At 40.2% G+C, this 24,512-nt stretch overlaps 2 protein-coding genes across 3 annotated transcripts in view; one reads left to right on the forward strand and one right to left on the reverse strand.

The window, feature by feature from the left end:
- Positions 1-431: 431 nt before the first annotated feature.
- Positions 432-5,554, reverse strand: mdh1ab (malate dehydrogenase 1Ab, NAD (soluble)). Of its 2 annotated transcripts, none has more exons than XM_077613040.1 (9): positions 5,423-5,554; positions 4,838-4,936; positions 4,446-4,542; positions 2,877-3,052; positions 2,677-2,799; positions 2,413-2,589; positions 2,082-2,195; positions 1,904-1,993; positions 432-894 (listed from the first exon to the last, which is right to left on the reverse strand). In XM_077613040.1, the coding sequence occupies exons 1-9, from the start codon at positions 5,423-5,425 to the stop codon at positions 772-774; spliced, it is 1,002 nt and encodes a 333-aa protein (XP_077469166.1). In that variant the 5' UTR covers positions 5,426-5,554; the 3' UTR covers positions 432-771. The 2 variants fall into 2 exon arrangements, with proteins under 2 accessions (XP_077469166.1, XP_077469165.1); XM_077613039.1 differs by lacking the exon at positions 5,423-5,554 and adding an exon at positions 5,240-5,401.
- Positions 5,520-24,512, forward strand: part of wdpcp (WD repeat containing planar cell polarity effector) — a 76,638-nt gene continuing 57,645 nt past the window's right edge. The window contains exons 1-3 of the mRNA XM_077613036.1: positions 5,520-5,658; positions 5,873-5,975; positions 22,019-22,123. Of these exons, the coding sequence (XP_077469162.1) occupies positions 22,063-22,123 (61 nt within the window). The 5' untranslated portion in view covers positions 5,520-5,658; positions 5,873-5,975; positions 22,019-22,062. The remainder of the gene's footprint in view (positions 5,659-5,872; positions 5,976-22,018; positions 22,124-24,512) is intronic.

Consider the following 24,512-nt stretch of genomic DNA (forward strand, 5'->3'; position numbering starts at 1 on the left):
TGCACTACTTCAATACGTATTTCTCGATAAGTATAGTACACGAATATAGTAAAATTTGCAGACGTCATTGATGGCCTGCCCCTCCACTATTAGATTTTCTATTATATTTTGTATTACCATTACAATTATACTAATCTGATAGTATTATTTATTATATTAGAGTATCTATTTAATTAGGGTCATGTCTTCAAAGAGGCCATTCCAGCACAGTATACCTGACTTGCCATGTCAAGTTCGTGCATAATTTGTCTTGCATGTGCACTGAAGCTAGACAATAAATCACCTTTTGAAAGAGAGCACACTTGAAAAAAGACCATAACCTCATTCTCTGAGATGTGCCACTGAAATGAGATTATGAACATGCCTTTTTAACATTACGTTTACTTGATTATGTCATAGGAAAATGACAAAAATAAAACAATCCAGACTAATATTGTTCAAGACTTTTATTTTTACAGCATGAATCATTGGATTCAAGTGTTTTTCCGCACCAGCAACACTTGGCTGGTGGTGACAAAATAGATGGATCAAAGGCTCGTAGAGCCTCGTAATCTGTTATGAGTAAAAGGTAAAGTTGTAACAGCAGTTTTAGGATGAACATGATGCTTGCATCCTCTACCAGGAAAGAATATTAAATCTAGAAAAAAACCCAAAATAGGTATTTGTGCCCTACAACAACGGCAGCTATGTGCCCTTGTGATTCATTACAGTACTAAAGCCTTTCAGCATGTTGAAGGGAGTGCCTATTCACAGGCGGGCTGCTACATGTAGTCACTTAGCCAAGAACTCCATTGCAGTGTCCCGCTCCTCTATCAGCTCTGTGGCTGTGGCCTCCATCTTTGCTTTGGAGAAGTCATTGATGGCCAGGCCCTCCACTATTTTCCAGGATTTGTTCTAATGAAGTTAAAATCATATTTATTCATTCATTTTCAACACCTCATCCAAAGTGGGAATTGCACCCACGCAGCTCACACCAAAGTCAGGCGAAAGGACCACTGCACCATCGGGCAGCAGACAGCATATTATTTAATTATTATTAATGTAATCAGTTACTTTTTAATGGTTAATTTTAGTTTCATTTTATTTTTATATAGTGCTATCAATGCCAGTTAAGAATAAATTATTTTCCCAGTGTAAATGAATTGAACCTAGATAGCGGCTAAATACATTCATTCATTTTCTGAACCACTTTACCCTCACTAGGATTGTGGGGGGGTGCTGTAGCCTAACCCAGCTGATTTTGGGCCAGAGGCAGGGACACCCTGCATTGGTAGCCAGACAATCGCAGGGCACAAGCACACGAACAACCATTCACATTCAATTCCATACCTAATTGAATTTCAAAACATAATAGAATTAAGATTTACAGAGGGGTATAACTAGACTGTTTTTCATTTTTTCTTTGTTACATTTAATTTTGTTATTAATCATCTATTTTAAAAAATGTTAAAAATAATTTTTAGAACACACGTATTTTGGACACCAAGTTTTTATGGAGTATAAGTATTGTTTTTAATATACCAAAAATATTCACTGGTCTTATAAAAAGGTTAAAGTCTTCAACAATCTGATATAATTCATTTATTCCTGGTTTAAAAGCTGTGTGAGCTAATTAGGCATACAATTAAATTCCAAAACACAATTGAATTAAGATTTAAAGAAGGATATAATTAGACTGTATTTTGTTTTCTCTTTATTTCATTTAATTTAGTTTTTAATCATATATTTAAAAAAATGTTAAGGCATAATAATTAAAAAAACATCTGAACACCAGGTGTTTATAGAGTATAAGTATTTTTTTTAATTAACAAAAATATTCCCTTGTCTTATAAAGAGTTAAAGTCTTTATCTGAAATAATTCTTTAATGGTGTAAAAACTGTGCGAGATAATAGGCATGCTTACCTTGATTTGGACAGGGAAAGAGTAGATGAGGTCACTCGGTACTTTGTAAGTGTTGCCTGAGGAGTACACACCCATGGAAATGAACTCACCCTGGAGGAAAAACAAATATTTTAAAGACTGCGTGACACCTCTCACATGGTAAAAATCAGTGCAATAATGGCTGCAATAGGCCGTTCACCTCCGGGGTACCGAACCAGATGTCTCTCATGTGGTCACAGACGGCTTTGGCTGCAGACATGGCGCTGGACAACTTCCTGGCCTTGATGACAGCCGCTCCTCTCTGCTGCACAGTCTGTGGCATAGCAACACAGACTACGTTAACACAAACGAGCATTTGGAAACAGAATGGATTTTTCCTTGTTCATTTTTGTCACAAAAATGATATTTAAGATCACTTTAACCAGTGGGCAGATTTTATAAACTTGAAAAAAAGATTTGAACCACAGAAAGCAGGATTCAGGATCACAGTGACAGAAAAATTGTGAAAGTCGCAACAAGAGTTTGCTCACAGTGATGAAGTCTCCTTTAAGCCAAGCCTCATCTTTGACTGCCTCGTAACAAGCAACTTCGCTGCCGGTCACATTGACCTTGCAGTGGTGTACGTCAGGGTACTGCGTGGATGAGTGGTTGCCCCAGATGATCACGTTCTTCACATTGGTGGCGGGGACACCGCAGCGCATCGCAACCTATGGGACAGGCATGTGGACCAACAGCGTTACAGGACACTTATTAAATATGAGCATTTATTGCCATTGACAAAAGTAGAATCCTGCCTGAGAGCGCGCCCTGTTGTGGTCGAGGCGGGTGAGGCACGAGAAGTTCTCTTTAGGGATGGAGGGAGCTGATTTCATTGCAATCAGACAGTTGGTGTTGGCCGGGTTTCCTACCACCAGAACCTGGAAGCATCCCAGTCCATTTCCGTCATGTGTCACACTTCCAAAGAACGATATCCTAGCACTCTTGCTGATATTACCTTGACAGTCTTCTTGGCATACTTATCCAGGGCCGTTCCCTGAGTTTGAAAGATGGCCACATTGGCTTTCAGCAAGTCCTTCCTTTCCATACCCTCCCTCCTGGGCATTGATCCCACCAAGATGGCAGCATCCAAGTCCTTGAAGGCCACTTCCACATTGTCAGTGGCCACAATTTCTGTGAAGGCAGATAAATCTCACTTTGATTTCATTTTAGAGCACACAATTACAGGAGCACGGTCTAAGATTCGTGGTTAAACCGTGGTACTGGAACCAGGCTAAACTACCGTATTTAGTCGAGTATAACGCGCACCTATAATTTGTGACTAAAAATTGGTATACATTTTTCCCACTTTTTCCCAGCTCACATCAAGGATTGCACCGATACTGGTAACTGGAAAATGCTCAACACATGTCGTCATGACAAAATATTTGTTCACAACATATGGTACGGAAACCTGGTAAAACAAACTACCAGTATGAACACAATTCTGAAATGAAATTTTCAATTTTAAATCCTTAAGGTCTAATTCATCATCATACTTAAAAATTTTGATTCATCATTGTAAGATTAACCAAACAATTGAAAGTGAGGATAGCGCTCCCTGGGCGGACTCGAGTGAGCGGCTGGCCTGCTAACGTTTCGACAGGGCCGGCTTTTGTAAAACAAGGTAGATTATATCCCCTTGCCCTGTTAGAACAGGTTCTCCCTCCATCTGGGGACCTAGGCAGGTATTACGTCTCCCATTATAACGTCTGCGGAGGGGACTTTTTAAGCGCTGGAGGGCAGTTTTTTTTCCCCGGATTTGGTCATAAAAGTGAAGACCTAATATATAACGTGCACCTGAACTTTGCTTCAGTTTGCGCGTTGTACTCGAATAAATACGGTACACATCCCCTTCCTCTTTGGGAATATTTTGAAGGGAATACAAACTCAAACAACCCTCGATATTGACTGAAAGTCAGTGTGGAGGCGGGGCAAAAAAAAGCCAACCCGGGAGAAGAAAGGTATCAAAATGTCAAACAAAATTAGAATTAAACTTAGTGTTAGGTTCGATTAAACTTATTTTTGAGTGTGTCTGCATCGTAATCCAAGATCATTTAAATTTGTTTATGTTATGTTACGAGTGCGTTGCCGTGCAATCCCCCCCCTCTGTCTGTCTCTCTCTCTCTCTCTCCCCCTTCAAAATCCGTATAATTTTAGTACTATTAAACCAATTTTAGTAATATTAAACCACTAGTTGTGTTATTTTGTTAATAGATGGCGAATTAGAACAAAAAAAATTCCAATCCAATATCCTGTTTTTGGTGTTTTTTCAGAGGGTTGTAACGAATTAATTTGTTTTTAGTTCATTTCAATGGGAAACATTTGTTTGAGTTACGAGAAAATCGACATACGAGCTCAGTCCCGGAACAAATTGAGCTCGTATCTCGAGGTACTACTGTATATATGTATATACGCATGTATATATATTATATATGTGTGTGTGTGTATGTGTGTAATAACATTTTTTCAGTTGAAATAGACAGCTATCGCTGTCAGTTGCAACCAATGAGTGTTGAATGGTTACCTTTTAGAAGAGGGAGGGCGCAGTCTTGCAACTCCATGACCACTCCTTCTAGGACGGGGATCATTGGTGAAATGTCGAGGAGGAGGAGCGTGATTGGCTGGCATGGAAAACAGGAAACAAATAGAAAATTAATAACATCAGGTCCGAACTACTTTGGTCCATCTGGAAACCAGTGAGTTTGACCAAGGGGGTCATGTTAAGCAAGTGTTTTGAATTACAGTTTAAAGTAGTGGCACTAGATCTATTTCACCAGCTTCAAGGTCAAACTTCACCTGAGCAAGTTGATTAATTTAGCTTTTCAAAGGCACCCACATGACCATTTTCTGATGTTCATCTCAGGACACCACCTAAAAGGATAAAGGGCTTATGCGCGAGAAAACAGAATCCTTTACCTGATCTTTGCCAAAGACATCTCCTTTAGCAATGCTGAACAAGAGTGAGTAGGCAATCTGCCCTGCAGCTCCGGTCACCAGAACTCTAATTGGCTCAGACTGTAAAGGGGGAACAAGGCAGAGAACAGAGGAGTTAGTACAATTAGCATTGATTTCACATACAAGGGTAGATAGGTCGGGCAGGTAGGCAGGCAGCCAGGTACGAGATGCTACATTCGAACTGGGTATTGTTGACATTCTCGTCTACGTACACAGGATTAACTTAAATCAGGTTACGTAAAATATAGACGGGGGAGCTTTCTCGTGCATATGTTTGGCCAAAAGTAAAGTCAACTTAACCGCAACAGTTTACATTAAATTGCCAAGTTATAGTTTAGTACCAACTTTCTTTCAGGACTTAACTTGTAATATGGCCGCCGCCATAGCCTGATTAGTGTTACATAAGGAAAGTCATTCGAGTTTCATTTCGAAAATTAATCTATTTGAAAATAAGGAATCGAAACACAAAAGGGAAAAAATGCACTCTAATTCGTTTTGAAGCGAATAAGAGACAGCTAGCATATTAAAAGCATGTCAAATACTCACCATGTTCTCGATTGCTGTTAAACAAGTGCCCACTTGAGCTCAGTAAGTCGCGAAAAAGCCGCGTGACATCGCGAGAGTTGGAGTGACGTGTCCTGGAGAAAAGTGGGAAGTGTAGTTTTATAGTTTCCGCTAGCAAACACAAGTTGTTTGCTTCGTGAGAATGATCTTACGGAAATAATTTAAAAAGGCAATTTAAGCTACGCTATAAAGCCCTTGAAGTTCCCGAGTTTTACTTTGTAAGTCTCGCCGCCGAAGTGAGGGTTGCTGTTTTTTCTGTAAATTAAAAGACAAGAGGTGGTCAACACGCCTTGTTGCTTAGCGACGCCAATGAAGCGGCTACCCTTAGCATTTAGCAACATGTGCGCTAATCCCTTGTAAACAGCGATGTCTGCCCTGTTTTAAATAGCTACATCGGAACATTGTAATATGTGCACGTGGTTTAAATTACAGGTTTACGAAGGAGGTTTGACGTCCTACGACGTTGAAATTGAAACGAGAACAAGTCAGACCGTGATTGATGTGAGGCACTGAGGAATGATGCTACTTCTTTACTGTGAGTTAAAAATCTAAATCATTACAACTTTCTGAGTGTAAACTTCCTTATTTTCTCTGTGTTTGCTTTTTTAGTCACGTGTAACTCTATACGTCCCCCTGGACCGTAAAAATAAATAGAGGAAAATTCGTCACCAATAAATAGAAAATTTAACTTGTATTCCATTTTAACCACAAAAGTAATATAAAGTAGGCGGCCCGGTGGTTGAGTGGATAGCGCGTCGGTCTCACAATTCTGGGGTCCTGGGTTCACATCCAGGTCATGTCCATCTGCGTGGAGTTTGCATGTTCTCTCTGGGCCTGTGTGGGTTTTCTCTGGGTACTCTGGTTTCCTCCCACATTCCAAAACATGCATGGTAGCCCAATTGGAAACCATATTTAATGGCCTTGTCAGTATTGGTCCTCTCACACACATCCATCCTGCTGTATAGCAACAAATTTAAAAAAAGTATTTATCAAACTTTTCTCACAAATGTTGAAAGATACTGTTAACCCCTATTTTTAATGGCGGATGCATATATTTCAAACCTATGCGTGTTGATACCATAACAGAAAAAAATGTAATTTCTCATAAATGTCTCATCTCATCTCATTTTCTGAACCGCTTTATCATCACTAGAGTCGCAGGGGGTGCTGGAGCCTATCCCAACTGACTTCAGGCCAGACTTGGTCCCAGAGACGGGGGACACCCTGAATTGGTGGCCAGCCAATCGCAGGGCATAAGGAAACAAACAACCATCCACGCTCACACTCATACCTAGGGGCAATTTAGAATGTCCAATCAGCCTACCATTTATGTCTTTGGAATGTGGGAGTAAACCCACGCAACATGCAAACTCCACACTGGTGGACCGACCTGGATTTGAACCCAGATCCCTCGATGCGCTAACCACTCATCCACCGGGCCGCCCTCTCATAAATGTCACCTTTTAAAATGATCGTTTCATTTTGTAAGATAAAAAGATTCTGATTTAATTTAGTTTTGTCTCCAAAATAGAAATATTAGCATGGATTCATTTGGTGTTCCATTTCCACACTGGTGCGGTGCTCCTCTTTTTCGTGAAAATAATCAGCAAACTGTCTCCTTTGTCCCGTGTAGCCAATCAGAAGTGACACAGGGAAAAGTTCAACCAAGGGTTCTGGAACATCACTCGCTTGACTTCCCACATTCCACTTCCTCCTCTTTGCCCCCTCTGTCCTTTCACCTGCCTCCTTCTCTACCCATTCCTCTGTTTATCGCCTATCCTATTCTGCTTCTCCACCTGGTCCTAAACGGCTCACCTGAGCGATACCTCCGTCACGTCGAAAGCCGTGGAATAGATACTGCTTAACTGGGAGGACACCGAACATCACCTTTTTATCTGCTCCGATAGACTATGGTCTTGCAGCATTCCGGCTGATGTGACCAGATTGCAGTTGCCACTCTCTTGCAGCATAGTGTGTCTTGGTATTACTGTCATGTACCTGTCTAAAATGAATGACTTAAGTGCACTGTCGCACAGTTACTCTAGTGTTAAAATTGGCCTGACATTCATTCCCACGGTATGTCCCACTAGGTGTCAGTGCAGGACCACAATGAAGTAAAGTAATAGAAGCTCTGCTGTTGTTGATGGGCAATTAAGCTTTAAAGGCCTGTAAGACAGTAGGACTTTTGATGTTGGTGTTAATGGGAATTAAAGTAAGTAATCCTAAAAGATTTGTTGCCATTTTTAATACAGTTAAGTTGAATTGGGTTGTATTTTCAAAGCTGCTTCCATTTCCGTCTGTTTTAAAGAAGCCTTGTAATTGGTGGACAGAGGAAACATGTCCTAAAGCGGCTGCCACTGTAATGACCTCTGCTAGTGATGTTAGGATTTTATTGCTATTTTTGATATTCGTCTAAATTTCACAAAAACAAGACTTTGTACAAAGACTCTATGAAATGGTGAGGAGTGGACCAAGGGAGATTTCATTAAGATCTGGGGCAGGTTTGGTTCTAAAATTTCCTTTTAACTGTCTTTAAGTCAAGTATACATGTGTTGGAAATTTGGCACATGACAAAATACTATCGTAACCAAACCTCCCAAAGTTGAATAATTAAAAATATTACTGCACTTTCCATGCTGTACCTAGCGCATCGGCCGACAATTAAGTTGAGAGCTAAAGGTTTGGGCCAAATTATAATAGGCAATTACCACTTAACTGGGATCAGATGACCGCTAATGCCAATAAATGCTCAGAAGTTCTTTTACAATGGTTTAAGGTGGACCCATGTTGATAGCTAAACTGACTGTTGTCTTACACCCACTGCCCGCCCCCAAAGGACAAAACATCCAGAAAATTATCTCATTTTCTGAACCGTTTTATCCTCATTAGGGTCGCGGGTGTAGCTGGAGCCTATCCCAGCTGACTCCGGGCCAGAGGCAAGGGACACCCTGAATCAGTGGCCAGCCAATCGCAGGGCACAAGGAGACAGACAACCATTCATGCTCACACCCATACCTAGGGGCAATTTAGAGTGTCCAATCAGCCTACCATGCATGTTTTTGGAATGTGGGAGGAAACCGGAGTACCTGGAGGAAACCCACGCAGGCCCGGGGAGAACATGCAAACTCCACACAGGTGATCGTGACCTGGATTTAGCACCCCAGAGCAGAGAAAAAAGAATGTGAAATTGATGATTTTTTTTAAACCAAAAAAGTCATCTAATTTGGTGTCAGTCTTGGAGAAGGTTCAAGTTGGTCTTACTATATATTTAGGTGAAACCGGAGCAGTTTTGCAAAGGTTGCTTATATTTTTGAAGGAAAAGTGCATCCACTTCAATGATTGGAGAGAACACAGGCCTTTACGAACACGGCAAGTAACCTCTTGGCACTGATGCAGAACTATTCAATTAAATCTAATACAAATATGCACACATTTTAGCATGCTGAAGCCGTGTTTCATCTTCCGAGTGAGCCTCGACCACACTCCCTCTCTCTTGCTGTCTGTCTCCAAGCGGCGTTTGCATAACCAAATGGTCCGTGAAATGGCTTTTGATGGAATCAAACTCCATATTAAGACAAATGCATATTTCATAGCCGCCGATGGACTGATTGACAGAGTACCATCTTCATTTCTTCTCTGAGAAGATGCTTATCAGGATATTAGGGAAGCTCTGCTTGTTTTGGATATGCCAACTTGTCATTTTAGACCTCACAGGCTCTTGATAATTATTTTTTAAGAGCTTTCACCTTTTAGTGGCCAATAAGGGACACCAAACTGCCACATGCTGTTGTATCCAACAACTACCATTTGTCCAACTAGTTAGTATGCCTTAAGCTCGATATAAAACAATTCTCACTAATTCTCAATCATAGCTTGTCACTTTTCTCACTGCTGACAACAGCAATGCATTCCTTTAGAAGACTTGCTGAAGGGTGTGTGGCTCAGCTACATATAGTTATTTTTTTATCTAAATCAAAATGATGTTGTTTTGCTGTACCAACAGCAAGACCAGACCTTTCATTAACCCCGGAGCCCAAATCTATCCAACTGGACCGCCGATGGCAACTCTGCCGAAAGCTGGCTGTCACACCCCTCTGCACAGCCATAATGTTGGGTTGAAGAGGTGGTGGGTGTATGGGGGCCACGCCACAGACAACACTGTGGGATCCGTTCGCCTGCAGGTTACCAGCAACACTGCCTGTCCCGTATGTCTGCCTCCCCAGAAAGGAAAGAATGTTTTCCCCCACAACACAACTCCGTGCGGGGATTAAGGCCCGTTCCGGGCAGTCCGAGGTCGCGCAGCAGATGTTAGCTAGGATAGCTGCTTGTTGCCGTGACAACAGTAAGGCTGTTTAGGATGTCGAGCCGCCTATATGACCTTAATTTTAGGGGAGAAACAAGTGCCAGTTAGCATTGAAACTTATGACATTAGATGGACAAAACTACACGTTTCGACATCTATAAATTAAAAGGATTGGCAACTCGTGTGGCCAGAAAATTAATAAACTTGAAATCTGGTGCAATATAATTAATTGAAGTTAACCATGGGGTGAAATGGAGAAAACAGTCAACCAAATTAAACTACTTGGTGGAAAATGATAACTGCTTCCACTCTTACGGGAAGTCATTAGGCAAGATTTTTAACTATAAAGCTGTCTTTTCATTCGATTTTTTTTAAAATCGAAGGACTTCATTGTCCTTAAAATAATTCTGCTCCAGTTCTTCTGTTATTGTGTTAACAACACAATAACAATTCTTTTCTCAAAATCCAACAAATTTGTGGCCATGGGAATACACGTGAACATCCAAAATATAGCAGTTTTTAAATTCTGTTCCCCCCCACAATTTGTTTTGCAGATCACGTACCTATAATTTTAGAACATTAAATGAATGCATAAATAGAATGCAACAAGTGTTACATATTTCATTTTTATTTTGGTTTAAAACATTAACTTTATTATAACTAAATTCCTCTGCCAACCAGATTATTAAAATACTTAAAATAATAAATACATGAATCCAAATAGTGCAAAAATCAAAAGCCATAATCCAACCAAATTATACCATTTTTTTAAATTAAAAAAAGCAAATACAAAACTATGATAACTTTGTTGCGTGACTCCAATCTAAATAAATCTTATTTTTGTATTAAAGTGCACACTGCTTGTATCTAATCTAGAAAGGCCTTGTTTACAAATATTGCACAATGGTTTTTTTACTCTCAAAGGGATGTACACAATAGACATACTTGCTTTGTGGTTTAAATCACAGCAGACAAAAACCATGACAGTGCTGAAAACACACCTGAATGAATACTGGATAAGATCCGATTTTGTGACCAAATACGATACTGTCTAGTACTCCAAATAGCCGTACTGGGCACTTATACTGATACCGAGTATTGGATTGAGACAGCACTAATGATATTAGTTAGTTAGTATTCAGTTAGGGAAGTGAAATATAAATAAAATCAGCTCCGGGTCTAGCACACATTTGATGGCCTTGGTTTGAGCTTGGCAAGGTCACTTAAAAACAATTGGTCCAGGTCAAACTGTAAAATTATGTCATAAAGCAACCAAACAAGAAAAACTTGAAAAAACATACAGGTTGAAAAAAGGCTGATTCGGTTGCAATTGTTCGTCAGCTTTGTGAATCTGCACCCGCACAATTGAGCGAAACAAAATATCACCGTTCAAAACTTGAGACTAATGATGATTGACATAATCTTTGTAATGTACTGTACGCTCCGTCCTTACACGAAAGCAACAAAAGCCCAGATGCTGTAAAATGAGCAGGGACTTGAATAGGTCAGGAAAGCGGCAATCATTTCTTATTCCCGCGTGCTTCTTTTCCCAACTTCCTACGTTTTACTTTAACCATTGCCCTGTTAACAGTGTCTGGGCTGCTAAGGATTAATAGTGAAAATGCGAAAAGTGAACCTATGCACTCTTTTAAAAGGGCTTAACTGCAGGCCAAGCGTGTTTAACACGGGGGCCCGGCGGCAGCAGCCCCTCTGTTGCTCCCAGCTGTCAGCTCCAATGGAAAGAGGCTACCACTACTGACAAGACATGACTTGACCCACGAGTAGTAATAGTAGTAGTTGTTCTGGTTTTATGCCGAATATAACTCCAAAATTCACTCTTGTATGGGTGTAAGTTCTTCTCTCTACTTCTCGGGTCATTCAGGAAATCAGAGTAACACCTTATTTTAATATCAGTTACCACTTAGGGCTGTACACGTCCAATCTATTTGAACTAGGAGGGCTGAGCATTGAAAAATCACAATGGTAATCGAAATTCATCGACGACAGAAATCATAATATTTAGCCCACCCTTTTTTTAAATTAGTAATTGGAGGGATTGGAGGGTGAGTAAATTTAGACTGTCTTTCTGATATTGTTTTTCATTTAAAATATTTTTTTACAAAAGATATTATATTTAAAATATTTAGATGTTTTCCCCCCTTCGTCTCCTCTAATACAAAACAAAAACTAGAAAGACTGTATTTACTATTATGAGGCTCAAAAATTAAGATTTGGCACTGTTAAGGTCAACAATGTGTCTGAACTGACTAATTTGGACTGCAAAGGCAAACAATGATCATTAATTCCCAGTTCAAATGTATTGGGTGTCTATTGCTGTCAATGGCAGTTAATCACTTTTAATATGATAGACATCTGCTCGGTCAGAGTCAGCAAGTAGTCACGATACTGGAAAAAAATGTTTATTTACTTGTACGTAGCCTGGCCCAGCGGCTTGAGTGGTTAGCATGTCGGCCTCACATCTTTGGGGTCCTGGGTTCTAATCCAGGTCGGTCCACCTGTGTGGAGTTTGCATTTTCTCCCTGGGCCTGCGTGGGTTTTCTCCGGGTACTCCGGTCTCCTCCCACATTCCAAAGACATGCATGGTAGGCTGATTGGACACTCTAAATTGCCCCTAGGGTCTGAGCGTGAATGGCTGTCCGTCTCCTCGTGCCCTGCAATTGGCTGGCCACCGGTTCAGGGTGTCCCCTGCCTCTGGCCCGAAGTCAGGTGGGATAACACCCCCCGCGACCGAGGATAAAGCGGATAAGAAAATGAATGAATGAATTTACTTGTGCGTAGAAGCATACCTCAACCGAGTTTTTTTTGTGATAACGACACCGGGATCCATCTCAGAGGTCGTGGAGCTGTTATGCTCTGAGCGCCATTGACTCGTGACTTGCCACCGTGTCAACCTGTCACAGGTGGAGCGAGACAAACGACAGCGGCTGCCTGCTGAGGTGTGTCCGAGATGTCATGGCCTCGTCTTGGAGGTGACAGACAACCCGTGTGTGAGCATGTGACGGGCGAATGAGGCTGCTAAGAAGTATAGGGGACGTTCGCTTTGACCTTTCCTTTCTGTCGAGGTCTGCGGCCTCTATGTGAATCTGACAGCAACTTTAAAGGATCTCGACGTCAACAGTCTTTGACAGCTGTTTGTTGAAAGTTGACCACATGGGTGGTGGTCCGCTCGAGGTTGTCTGTGTACTCCAAACATTTCAGTTGAACAATTATGTGAATAACGATGCCAATAACAATTACTAGACCTGTAACGACTCATCATTCTAGTTCTATTGATCAAAACAAGAAACACTGATTAACATTGTCATCTTGTCGAAATGCAGGTTTACTTAAAACAATATTTTCTATCGTCATTTCAGAATTTTTTAAGCAATAAATTAAAAAAAAACTCATAACAACTTTGTGGTTTTTGAGGATTGGAATTATCTTTACATCGCTGGTATCAAACTAACTCTATGGAAGTCAGGTGCTGCTTTTTTTCAGAAGATAATTCATTGGCTAAACTGCCTGGCTGTATTGGTTTGGAAGGAAATCCAGGATGCTCTTAGCTCTTTGTGGAATTAGTTTGATACCCCTGGTTTACATGCCAAGCAAACAGGGTTGTAAATAGGGCTGTCAACTCCCTAGGAAAAAAAGGCACACCTCATTGGTAGAAACCGATAACCATCACCCATTAGTTCTTATTCTCATTCAGTCATCTTCTATATCGCTTATTCTCACAAGGGTCACGGGGATGCTGGAGCTAATCCCAGCTAACTCAGGGCAATAGGCCATAGGGTATACGTTGAATTGGTTACCAGCCAATAGCAAGGCTCCCATATAGAAAAACAACCATTCACACTCACGATCGAATTTAGAGCGTTTAATCAGCCTAACATGCATGTTTTTAGGATGTAGGAGGAAGTCAGAGTACCTGGAAAAAAACGATGCAGACACAGGGAGAACAGTAATACCCTTTTAATGCAAATTAAAAAAAAATACTATGACTGATTTTGTTTCCAATCCCCCTGTAAATAGTTGCTGAACAGAACACGGCTGCTTATTACAAAACAAGTAACAGGATGATAATGTTGATGATGATGTTGATGTCGAATTGAAATCTGTCTCGTGCTTGCCTGACTACTATTTTATTTGTATTTTTTAACCAAACATTATCATTTGTTTATTTTTTTAAATTTGCTGAAATGCAGTAAAACCAGCTTGAGTCCTGGGTATTATTTATTTTGTTGTCTTTGCAATAATACAAGGCGTGTGTGGGCTAGCGGACTAGTTGCCCCTTTGAAGGAAACCATAAATATGTGACACCATTCTTATAGACTAATGTAAAAATCTGACTTTTGCAATCAAAGAAAATATTTTAATCTTTAATTTCATAGGCTCCATGTTTACCCAATAGAGAAAAACATTCTTTTGACCTTGGAAAAAAACACGCAAAATGTCAGCTTAGACTCCAATAGGTTGTCTTTAAAAAAATAGAAGGCTTCGGTCTAACAGTTGGACTAACATTCTAGTGTAAAGTTTGGATCAACATACATCCCCTCCTTTGCATTTCATGACTAACAAGACCCTAAAATACATGACATAACCTGAGATTCAGAAATGAGTCAACCACCGTAACATCATCTTGAATAAGCATTAAATTCAACAATCAAAGCTCAAATAAAAACTTTAATAATGTGAATATGACCTAATGAAGATCTGGTTTGTTGTCCAGGACTGGATGGTAAATTTTGAACGTGACTTCACGTATATGATCAACGTCACAAGTGGTGTTTGCGGTCAAAAGGTGAGGGGCAAACCACAGGGCAGCGAGCGGCTTTAGGAACAGAAAATCCAGCGGCCTAAACAAAACCTCAGCATGTCAGCGTGACACGCGTCACCTCGGCGGCGACAGGGGAGCGGCACCGCCGAGGCTCGTCGTGGCCCAGAATCTCTTTGAAGCAGGCCGGTCCGTCAATTGTGCAGCTGCTGTGGAAGTATTGCCTTTCGTGCCCTTGGGCGTCGCCGCAGGGGGAGATACGCCAAGCTTTTAGCGAGAAGCTTGCCAGGATTAGGCCTATTAGGAGAACAGGAGGGAGCGACAAGCGTTACTGCCCCAACGTGCGGATGTTTAAAATGATTTGGATTGTTCAAAACATGTTGAAGGCATAATCAGACTGGATGTCTTCCTCGCTTCGACTTCCTCTCCATCATTTTTTTTCTTTTCCGCATTCTCTTTCTCTGTGATTACCGAGGCTGTGTTTGCCTTTCTGCTTCAGGCGTTGGGTAAATACCTCTGCTGGAGTGAGCTTCCCTTTTTTTCCCACCTTCTTCCCTCCATTAGCTTCTCTAATGACGTTTACACTTGTGCTTAGAAAAGCCACACTCATCTCCACAGCCTCCCCCTCCCACGTTGCCCAATTTTCTATGGTCACTTGGGCCGCAAGATCATGTTTAAAGGTGTTTGGGATTTGCACTCAAGGTTCTCTTTTTAGACAACTTTGTCTAATTTATCAGATAATCCTTTATTCGTGGAGAAATGTACACAATACAGTAGGAAGGATCAAAGAGATTGTTAATAGTGTGGATTTAAGAAGTCAATTTTGTCTTAACTGGGAGGGCTGAATCTATTTTAATTGGGAGGGGCTGAATCTATTTTAATTGGGAGGGGCTTGCAGCGCATTAATACAGCCAAGTCAAGGTACAATAAAAAAATAATATTAATGTATATTGAGTTTATTATGGTATTTTAAGAAACAACTTCCACTAATTGGTGGGGAAATAATTATTTATTTATATATATGTATGTGTATATTCATATACATATGCAGGTATACCTAATATAGTATATTATATGTATATATATATTCATATACATATGAAGGTATACTAAATATAGTATATAATATATATATATATCCCTATATGTGTATAATATATATACAGTAGTACCTCTACTGACTCTACTTATGAAATATTCACGTTATCAAAGGCGTCAATGAGAAAATTTTGTTCTAAGATTACAAAGTTAAGTTACAAAATGCAAAATCTCCCAAAAAGCTAAGCGCTATTTGCGGGTCCAAAGTCACATAAGGAGTTTCCGCTCAGGGGCCTTAGGTGTTGGACACTCAGGGCTCTGATTGAGTGCTGTTTTGCACATGCAAGTGTTAAGTCAGAGCTAGAAGACTCAAACTTCACTACTGTTAGGCTGGACGTCTAAGCGGATGGCGGCTGATTGGACACTCAAAATTTTCCGTAGGTATGGGTGTAAGTGTGCATGGTTGTCTGTATCCTTGTGCCCTGCTATCGGCTGGCCACCGATTCAGGTGTCAGCCGGGATAAGCTACTGCACCCCCCGTGGCCCTAATGAGAATGAAGCGGTTCAGAAAATGAAAAAAAAATGAATGAATGTTTTTTTGTAACGAAAATTAATCAAACCGCGCACTTCATGAAACCGAACCGAAATTGCATCTAGTTTTCCGTTACACACCTAGTATGAGAATAACATTGAAGATTTGCCCATCCTTACCATTTTGCAACCTTCTGGTCTAATTAACAAAGCAATTTGGCTCACTGCTAAGGGCAAAAACAGTTTTGTCATGTGAACTCTTTACCCCTGCATGGCCCTTGAACCTGGAATGTGACTTCCAGTGACTGACTGCTTTCTATGGTTGTCTCACATCGACACTCACACTCACGATTTACCCGGTGGCCACACCAGAATGGCTTCCCCCTTTGGCTGATGGACATCTTGTAAAACACAAACAAATGCAGAATGACTGTACACGTCACCTCTCCTGAGCACTATTACCTTCGCCTCATTTTGTTCTACCTGCCCATCACTTCTATTCAAAATGCGCTCCCGCGAGACGCAATGGCTGTGAGCCCACGGCCTGGCGCCGCTTTGGTCTTAGTCTTGTAAAAAAAGATACTCCATAGCATAGAATGTAAGCGTATACCCCGCTGTCGGTGCTCATACGGAGCGGGTTTTTTGTTGCCTCAGGTATTCGGCAAACTAAAGTGAGGGAAGGAGCCCTGTGAACTAAATAGAACTTGACTGGAACTTTGTTGTCACATTCACTACCCCGACAGGGTATTGTATTCATTACAGCCAGTGGGTTTACAAACCGTTCACCCGGGCTACTGCTAAAGCTTGAAAAATAAGACCACAACCAAGAAGGGATGAAGACTTGCCCAGTCCTCTGTTATTCTGCCCCACGCAGTCAAAATAATTATTGAAACTTATTTTTCCAGATTGATTATAGTGAATGTGTAAATTTAGGCAGAGCAGACACTGTTATAATACGAAGTGCCTTCTCACCATTAGTGAACTGCTTGTCTCACCTCCCAATGACATCAGCTTTCGAACCGCGCTCTTCGCGGTAATACGCGATGATCAGGCATGCTCTGGTCCTCTAGTGTGACAACTTGTCTGTTCCAGCACATGCTGTGACATCATAACACAATGAGTATCTAATCTGACACTGCGATCATCAGGAACAACCAAAAAATTATGAAGTCCCGGGTTAGGCATAATTGTACTTGATACAATGTTTTTGTTTATGTTTTGTATTGATTCAAGATTCAATATTCATTCATTCACTTTTCGTACCGCTTATCATCACAAGGGTTGTGGGGGGTGCTGGAGCCTATCCCAGCCAACTGTGGGCAGTAGGCGGGGTACCCACCCTGAATTGGTGGCCAGCCAATGTGAGGGCACGGGGAGACGGACAACCAGTCACACTCACACTTACACCTAAGGGGAAATTTAGAGTGTGCAATCAGCCTACAATGCATATTTTTGGGATGTGGGAGAAATCCCTTGCAAGACCAGGGAGAACATGCATAACTCCACACAGGAAGGTCCGAACCCAGGATTGAACCATCGATCTCAGAACTGAGAGGCCAACACGCTAACCATTCAACCACCAGACCTCAAGATTCAATATATCGAGTATCTATAAATAGTAATTTACTATGTAAATACGTTTTAGCTTTATTTCGAAGGTTGATTTGAAACAAGTAGTTTGAGACTGAAAGAGTTATAAGAGTGCAAGTTACTTGAAAACTCTCATTTTATGGCATGAACGTCTTTTTGGATACACAAGAAAGAATACCTGAGACAAAGGATTCCTAAGATGTCAAACCATCTTTCATACCAAGCCTTCCACTTATGCACACTGCTGCTCCACATACTATATAGAAGCCAAAGTGCAGACCCTGAGCTAATCATTAAATCACCTTTGCAAATTATTCATTCCAAGAAAACCCATTTCACTTATCTCGCACATCTCTTGTCTTAATTTCCGCTTCTTAAATGCCAGATAACCTTTTGCCATTGTCTTTTTTTCACTATAAGAAAATCTTTGCTGCAGTTCAGCATGTCTGCAACCTGTTTCCCCACCATCTTGACCTGAAATATGTTCAATCATAAAGACTTTATGATAATGTCCTTAAGTCAAATAAAGTTGCTTGTAATTAACCCTGCGAGATCGCAAATATTTGCTGTGACTTCAGTCATATGCTTTGATGAACATTCAAACTCATGTGACCACCCAGATGGGGATGTCAATACAAAGCACAAAGAAGACGCAGACTTTCTTTGAAAGTGGAGTCATGTGCCCCCCTCTCCACTCTTCAACCAAGCTACCTCTCCTTTGATGTTTAAGCAGCTTCTTGACAAAAACAGTATATATACACACACTCCCTCTGCATACTCCCTGCACACCACCCAGGGCCCTCCAGCCGTTGTGGGGGATGGACAGGTAGACCTTAGTAACCCTCCTCAGAATCTGGATGGCAGCATTCCAGGTTTTGTGTGGGGATATATGTGTGCGTGTGTGTGTGGGTGAGGGTCGTGTACATATTAATGAATATTGTCATATTGTTATATTGTTGAGCTCTATTTTTAGTTAAAGGCAACGGTATCTGCCATAACATCGCCCGGGGCTGGCATTTCTGAAAAAAATCCACCCTCAGCGAGGCTCCTGGCCGACCAGTCCACTGCCTGCCATTTTTCTTGATTGACAGTCAGTCCCGTCCGTGTCTGCCGCAATTTTTCTGAGTGGCAAGTATAAGACAGGAAAGTGTCTTTCGCTTGTTTCAGCGTGAATTTTGACATTTTTATGAACAATTTTGATTTGGATACTTAATATAAAAAGCTGCAAATGGCAAAGCCGCGAAGTGGTGAAGGATGACATTACTACTTCTAAAACTACCACTACCAAATGCAAAATTTGCCCCAGATAAACTATTATATACAATTTACTTACGCCATAGGCACACCGCTTCACATTCCACCATCCGAGGCTCGTTCATCTTTTCCAAAGCTTGTGTAAAGTTGTATGGCAGTTGGTGGTCGGACAATGCTTACAGTAATGACAGAAATATAAAATGATATATCCACACGGTGAGGACCGATCTGGAATTGCTTGTGAGTCCGACGCGCTAAAAACCTAATGAGATATTATTGTAGTTAAATCCTAATGTAAAAAACTCACTTGTCTGACATTAGGTTCTTTAAAAAAGGGCCAAACGACCTGCATCACCGTACCATTTCTGCTGTAGCAGTGTTATCTCTATATTTTTGTTGGGACTTGTAATAGTTTGGGTGTCTGGAGTTGCAAAATGAGATACTCCACAAACCCCTGTACCGGGGGAAACTAGATAAGAACCTCTCCTCAGACAGAAAATCAGGTTGACACAGCTTTACCTTTCTGGGATTTTATTTTTTAGCATCTTCTGCATAAAATACAAGTTTATTTTTTGACACTGTTACACTGCAATACTCAAAGATGGTGTTCAGAAATCGCGTGAGAATGCTCATGCACTCATACTGGTCAAAAAACGGTAGCACGTAATGAATCAAATGATGTGGATTAAGCGTAGTAATGTAGAATAATGTTAATTTAAATGGAATAAGGTTGTGAAAAGAAATGATACTATATATTATTTGTGTATCTCTATGTATATCTGTGTGTATAGTTTGTGTATATATATATATATATATATATATATATATATATATATATATATATATATATATATATATATATATATATATATATATATATATATATATATATATATATATATATATATATATATATATATATATATATATATATACTGTGATCCTTCTTCACTTCGCGGCTTCACTACATCGCAGATTTCTTTCTGGAAAAAAAAGTTCATAGAAATGTGAAAATCCACACTGAAACCCGGTAGCGGAAGCCACTCCCCTGTCTTCCGCTTGCCATGCCTGGGGCGTCGGCCCGTGATCCGGTGGCGAGCAAGGTTTGCCCCGCGACCCGGCCGCGGTCGTAACAGGCAGCGACACGTTTTTTGGAATAGCTGAAATGAAAATGCGAGGCTTCACACGGATCGCATGTGTGGGGATGCTGCTGGCTGGCTTCATAGAAAAGCCACACTTAATCAACAAGTTCGACCATCCTCATGCTTTAAAAAACAAGAACAAAGCCTATGTTTTGACTGATTCGTTTATAACAAACAATGGTGTTATTAGGTCGTTTTGTTACCTGACATGTTTCCATCCCACACTTAGTCAGGCGAGTACAGTAATCCCTCGAATATCGCAGATAATGTAGAAGAAAAAATGAACATAACAACCTCTTGCAGAAGCTCCTCCTGCTGCCCCTAATGCCTCCTGAAAATTCCATAGATCCAATGCCTCTCGAATCTGACGACTTGGACTAAAGCTCCCAGTCACCTGTTTTTTTTTTTTTTTTTTTTTTTTTTAATCAAGCTGAGAGGAACAATTTTCACTGAGTGTAGTACTTAGTACTTACAAATATTTTATATATAGATTATATTTAGATATTCATACATTACTGTTTTTCATATGCCTATAACTAACATTTAATAAATACACTTTTTGCTAATTATACTTGTGTACTTGTAATTTTGTATAGCCACCAAAACATGTATTATGATAGTAATAATAGGGGTGATCTTACTTTACTGTTTTTCGATTATCGCGGCTATGTCAGGCCCACATTATCCGTGAAATTCAAGGAATTACTATATTCTCATCATCAGTCAAGATTCTAGAGTGAGTTTGCTGCTCTAACAGTAAAGGCCGAGTCATATTGCCCCACTTTTCAGTTTTTTATATGTTAAAAAAGTATCACATTTCCAATAGATTTCATTCCACTTCACGATTGTGTTCCACGTGTTGTTGATTCTTGCCCCCAAATAATTATATCGACGATATGTTTGAAGCCTGAAATGTGGCGAAATGTCTAAAAGTTCAAGACACTGTATACTTTCACAAGGCACTGTATACACGTACCCTGACTCCCCACACTCCACTACACACTGTTTTAAGTGGAATCATGTTTAGAACAAAGTATGAACAATTCCTAAATCTTGGCCAATCTATTTTTCAGATCATGTGTCATTTCCTGATAATTTTGTGTAGCAGTTATGAGTTGCTTAAGGTTGATTTAGGAGCACTTCTGGGTTATTTCTGAGTCAATTTCTGTAGATTTAGCGAGAACTCTGATTTACTTTGTGGAATTTCATTTTATACATATTTGGATTATTTTAAAAATACATATATATTTTCCATTGATTTGGGTTAATTCCTGGGCCAGAGTTGAAAGCCCAAAGAAGTGAATGGGGATTTTTTTTTGTGGATCATAGTTTAAAGTTACTGACATTAACAAAATGATCTGAAGACTGCAGAGTTAAGCATACACAAAATTACATCATTGCATTTTTTGTGTCTGTAGCTAGGCCTAGAAAATATCCTTACTGATGAATGGGAGTGAGCTGATGTTTGTCCTCATGGAATTATTATTACTCAGTGGAGATCTATGCTCTATTAACTACCATTTGAGTAAGTGAATATAAACAAAATGGAAGCAAAGAGAGTAGCCGCCGCAGAAAGGTGACCTCAGGATGACATTGATAGGCTGTCATGGGCCCCATTTTTTTCACGTCATGGACTCACTGTGACAGGGGTCCACTTGAGGTATGACAGGTCGCACTGAGCAGGTGGCATTGCACGCATCAGTGTATAAAATTAGTACAACAATAATTGCAGGTCACAGTTTTGCCTATATGAGCGCAAACAAGTTTCATTTATTGGCAACCATGGATGACAATAAACATTCAATCCTTCAGAACTGGGAGAGTTGGCAACGATCATTTATACAGCAGTCCCTCCAAATACAATTTGATCGGTGTCTATCACCTTCACAGCGTTAGAGCACGGAAACATGATTTTCTCTTGTATTTTTCTCATACTCTTTCAGTTCCATTTCGATCCAGACAGAGTCGGATTGCCTAACTACATAAAATGGCGTTTTGCCTGGCTGAGCTCCACCTGTGGTCCACCAAGAGCTCTCTCCAAATTCAAGGTATTTACTATCTTGTTCCATGTCTGTCGCTCAGCAATTCTGTCATCGGTCACTTTGTTTTCTCTCCACCGCACGTTTATGGCATTGTGTTCTGTCAACACTCAGTCCACGCCGCTTGACGTCAATTGGAATTCTTGTGTTGCTTTCGGAGCATTCAGTTGTTCGTTGATGACAGTTGTAATTGTTTAGCGTAACGGCACCCGACTTACCAAGGGAGGGGAAATTGTTGTAAGGACCACACATACCCAGATTGAAATGGTGTTTTCTTTTTCATTGTCGACCACTGACGATGATGTTAGTCAAATTTGAACTAGAAAATTATTTAATTGAGATTGTTGATTGAAAAAAAAATGGTCTATTTAAATGATTACCTGTGCCATTTAATTGATCAAATGTGGCAGACAAATGTTGGCATGTACCTGAAATTAACCATTTTTTGGTGCTAACTAGTCAAGGGTGTACGTATTTGTTAAATAGAATAAAAATAGAGCACACACAGATGTACTCGGGAACTCAAGTGTTATCAAAATGGAACACTCACCCGAGTGGTTACAGATGAACGCATCCTAAGTGGCAACATCATCATGATGTACAAGAGCATTGAGCGAAATGAAATGAAAACGTCTCTCATCTCATTTTCTGAACCGCTTTATCCTCATTAGGGTTGTGGGGGGTGCTGGATCCAATCCCAGCTGTCTCCGGGCCAGAGGCGGTCCAAAAAAACAAAAAATGCTGCTTTATTATAAGAGCACAAACAGAAAGGAAAAAAAATAACACTCCGAAATACAGTGGTACCTCAAGATACAAGCTTAATGCGTTCCAGGACTGAGCTTGTATGTCCATTCTCTCGTAACTCAAACGAACGTTTCCCATAGAAATGAACTAAAAACAAATTAATTCGTTCCAACCTCTGAAAACACAACAAAAACAGGATTTTGGATTGGAAAAACATTTTTATTTGTTCTAATTCACCATCTATTAACAAAGTAACAAATAACTAGTGGTTTAATAGTACTGAAATATGTTTAATAGTATACTAAAATTAGACGGATTTCGCGGAGGGGAGAGAGAGACGCAGAGAGAGAGAGGGATACCTTTCTTCTCCCGGGTTGGCTCTATTTGCCCCGCCTCCACCCTGACTTTCAGATGCAACCTATCGAGGGTTGTTTGCTTTTGTCTTCCTTTCAAAATATTCCCAAAATGATGCACATATAAATGTCCTCACAATAGGATAACGCACGACCACTTGCCAACGAGAAGTAGTATATACTCCGCTCGTATTAGCGAGCAAGCTCTTCCGCCATTGCTCCTCCGCCATTCTGCACTGACTAACGGGAAAAAAAAACACTGAAAAAAATGCAACGCTCCGCCCAGTGCTCGTAGAGACATTACACGAGAGAGTTGCGACCAGAGACATTACACGAGGGAGTTGCGGGCAGAGAGACAGTGCCTCTCGCGTCCGCTGTCTGCTCGTATATCAAAATTTGTCTCATATCTCAAGATAAATATTTGCTCAAAATTTGTCTCGTATCTCAAGATAAATATTTGCTCAAAATTTGTCTCGTATCTCAAGATAAATATTTGCTCAAAATATCTCAAATTGCTCGTATGTCGGGGCACTCGTATGTCGAGGTACCATTGTAAATGGTACTTTATGCATAAGCGGATAAAAAGTTTAGCTACTCTCTGGTATACAATGGTACCTCTATGCCCCCACATACAAAAAAATTCAGGTTACAAAACCCTTTAAGATGAAAATTACTGTTCCCATATACAAAACTAAGATCTAAGTTACGAAATCCTCCAAAACATCAATACATTTTCTGCATCTGTTATTTTATTTTGAAATTGTTGGAGTAGCATTGCGTCCTACTTGATAAGCTCCCTACACTCCACTGGTTTCCATTGGCTGTCTCATAAAATCAACTCCATGTTTTATTTTATTTTATTTTTTTCGAGCGTGGTTAAGCAACTTTGTTCTTTAAATTAAAATTACGTACCAGTGCGAATGAAATGAAGAAGCGGGTCCTATTAACTATCCATGGCTGATACTACAAGGCATTATGGCCATATGATATACGATATCATACGATATTGAAGCAGAAGTAAGCATTGAAAGCGAAGAATCTTTGGCATGGCCTCTCTGTACTGAACGACGAGATGGAGAGACTTACCCCTGATTATTTCTGAAAAAGCAGCTATTTTATCCTAAGTTGTTTTGAATTCATAATTTTAAGTTGTTTAGATGTATGTTTGTGTGCTTTGTCTAATGCATAATGTGAACTTCCTCCTTACAATTATTCACCTGCACAAATAGAAAATGTTTTTGCATGCTTGTTATTCATTTTAAAACATTATTAAATCTTTTTTTAAATCATTTTCTATCAGG

This window comes from Stigmatopora argus, chromosome 11, assembly GCF_051989625.1.
Source record: "Stigmatopora argus isolate UIUO_Sarg chromosome 11, RoL_Sarg_1.0, whole genome shotgun sequence".
In the NCBI taxonomy this organism is placed as follows: domain Eukaryota; kingdom Metazoa; phylum Chordata; class Actinopteri; order Syngnathiformes; family Syngnathidae; genus Stigmatopora; species Stigmatopora argus.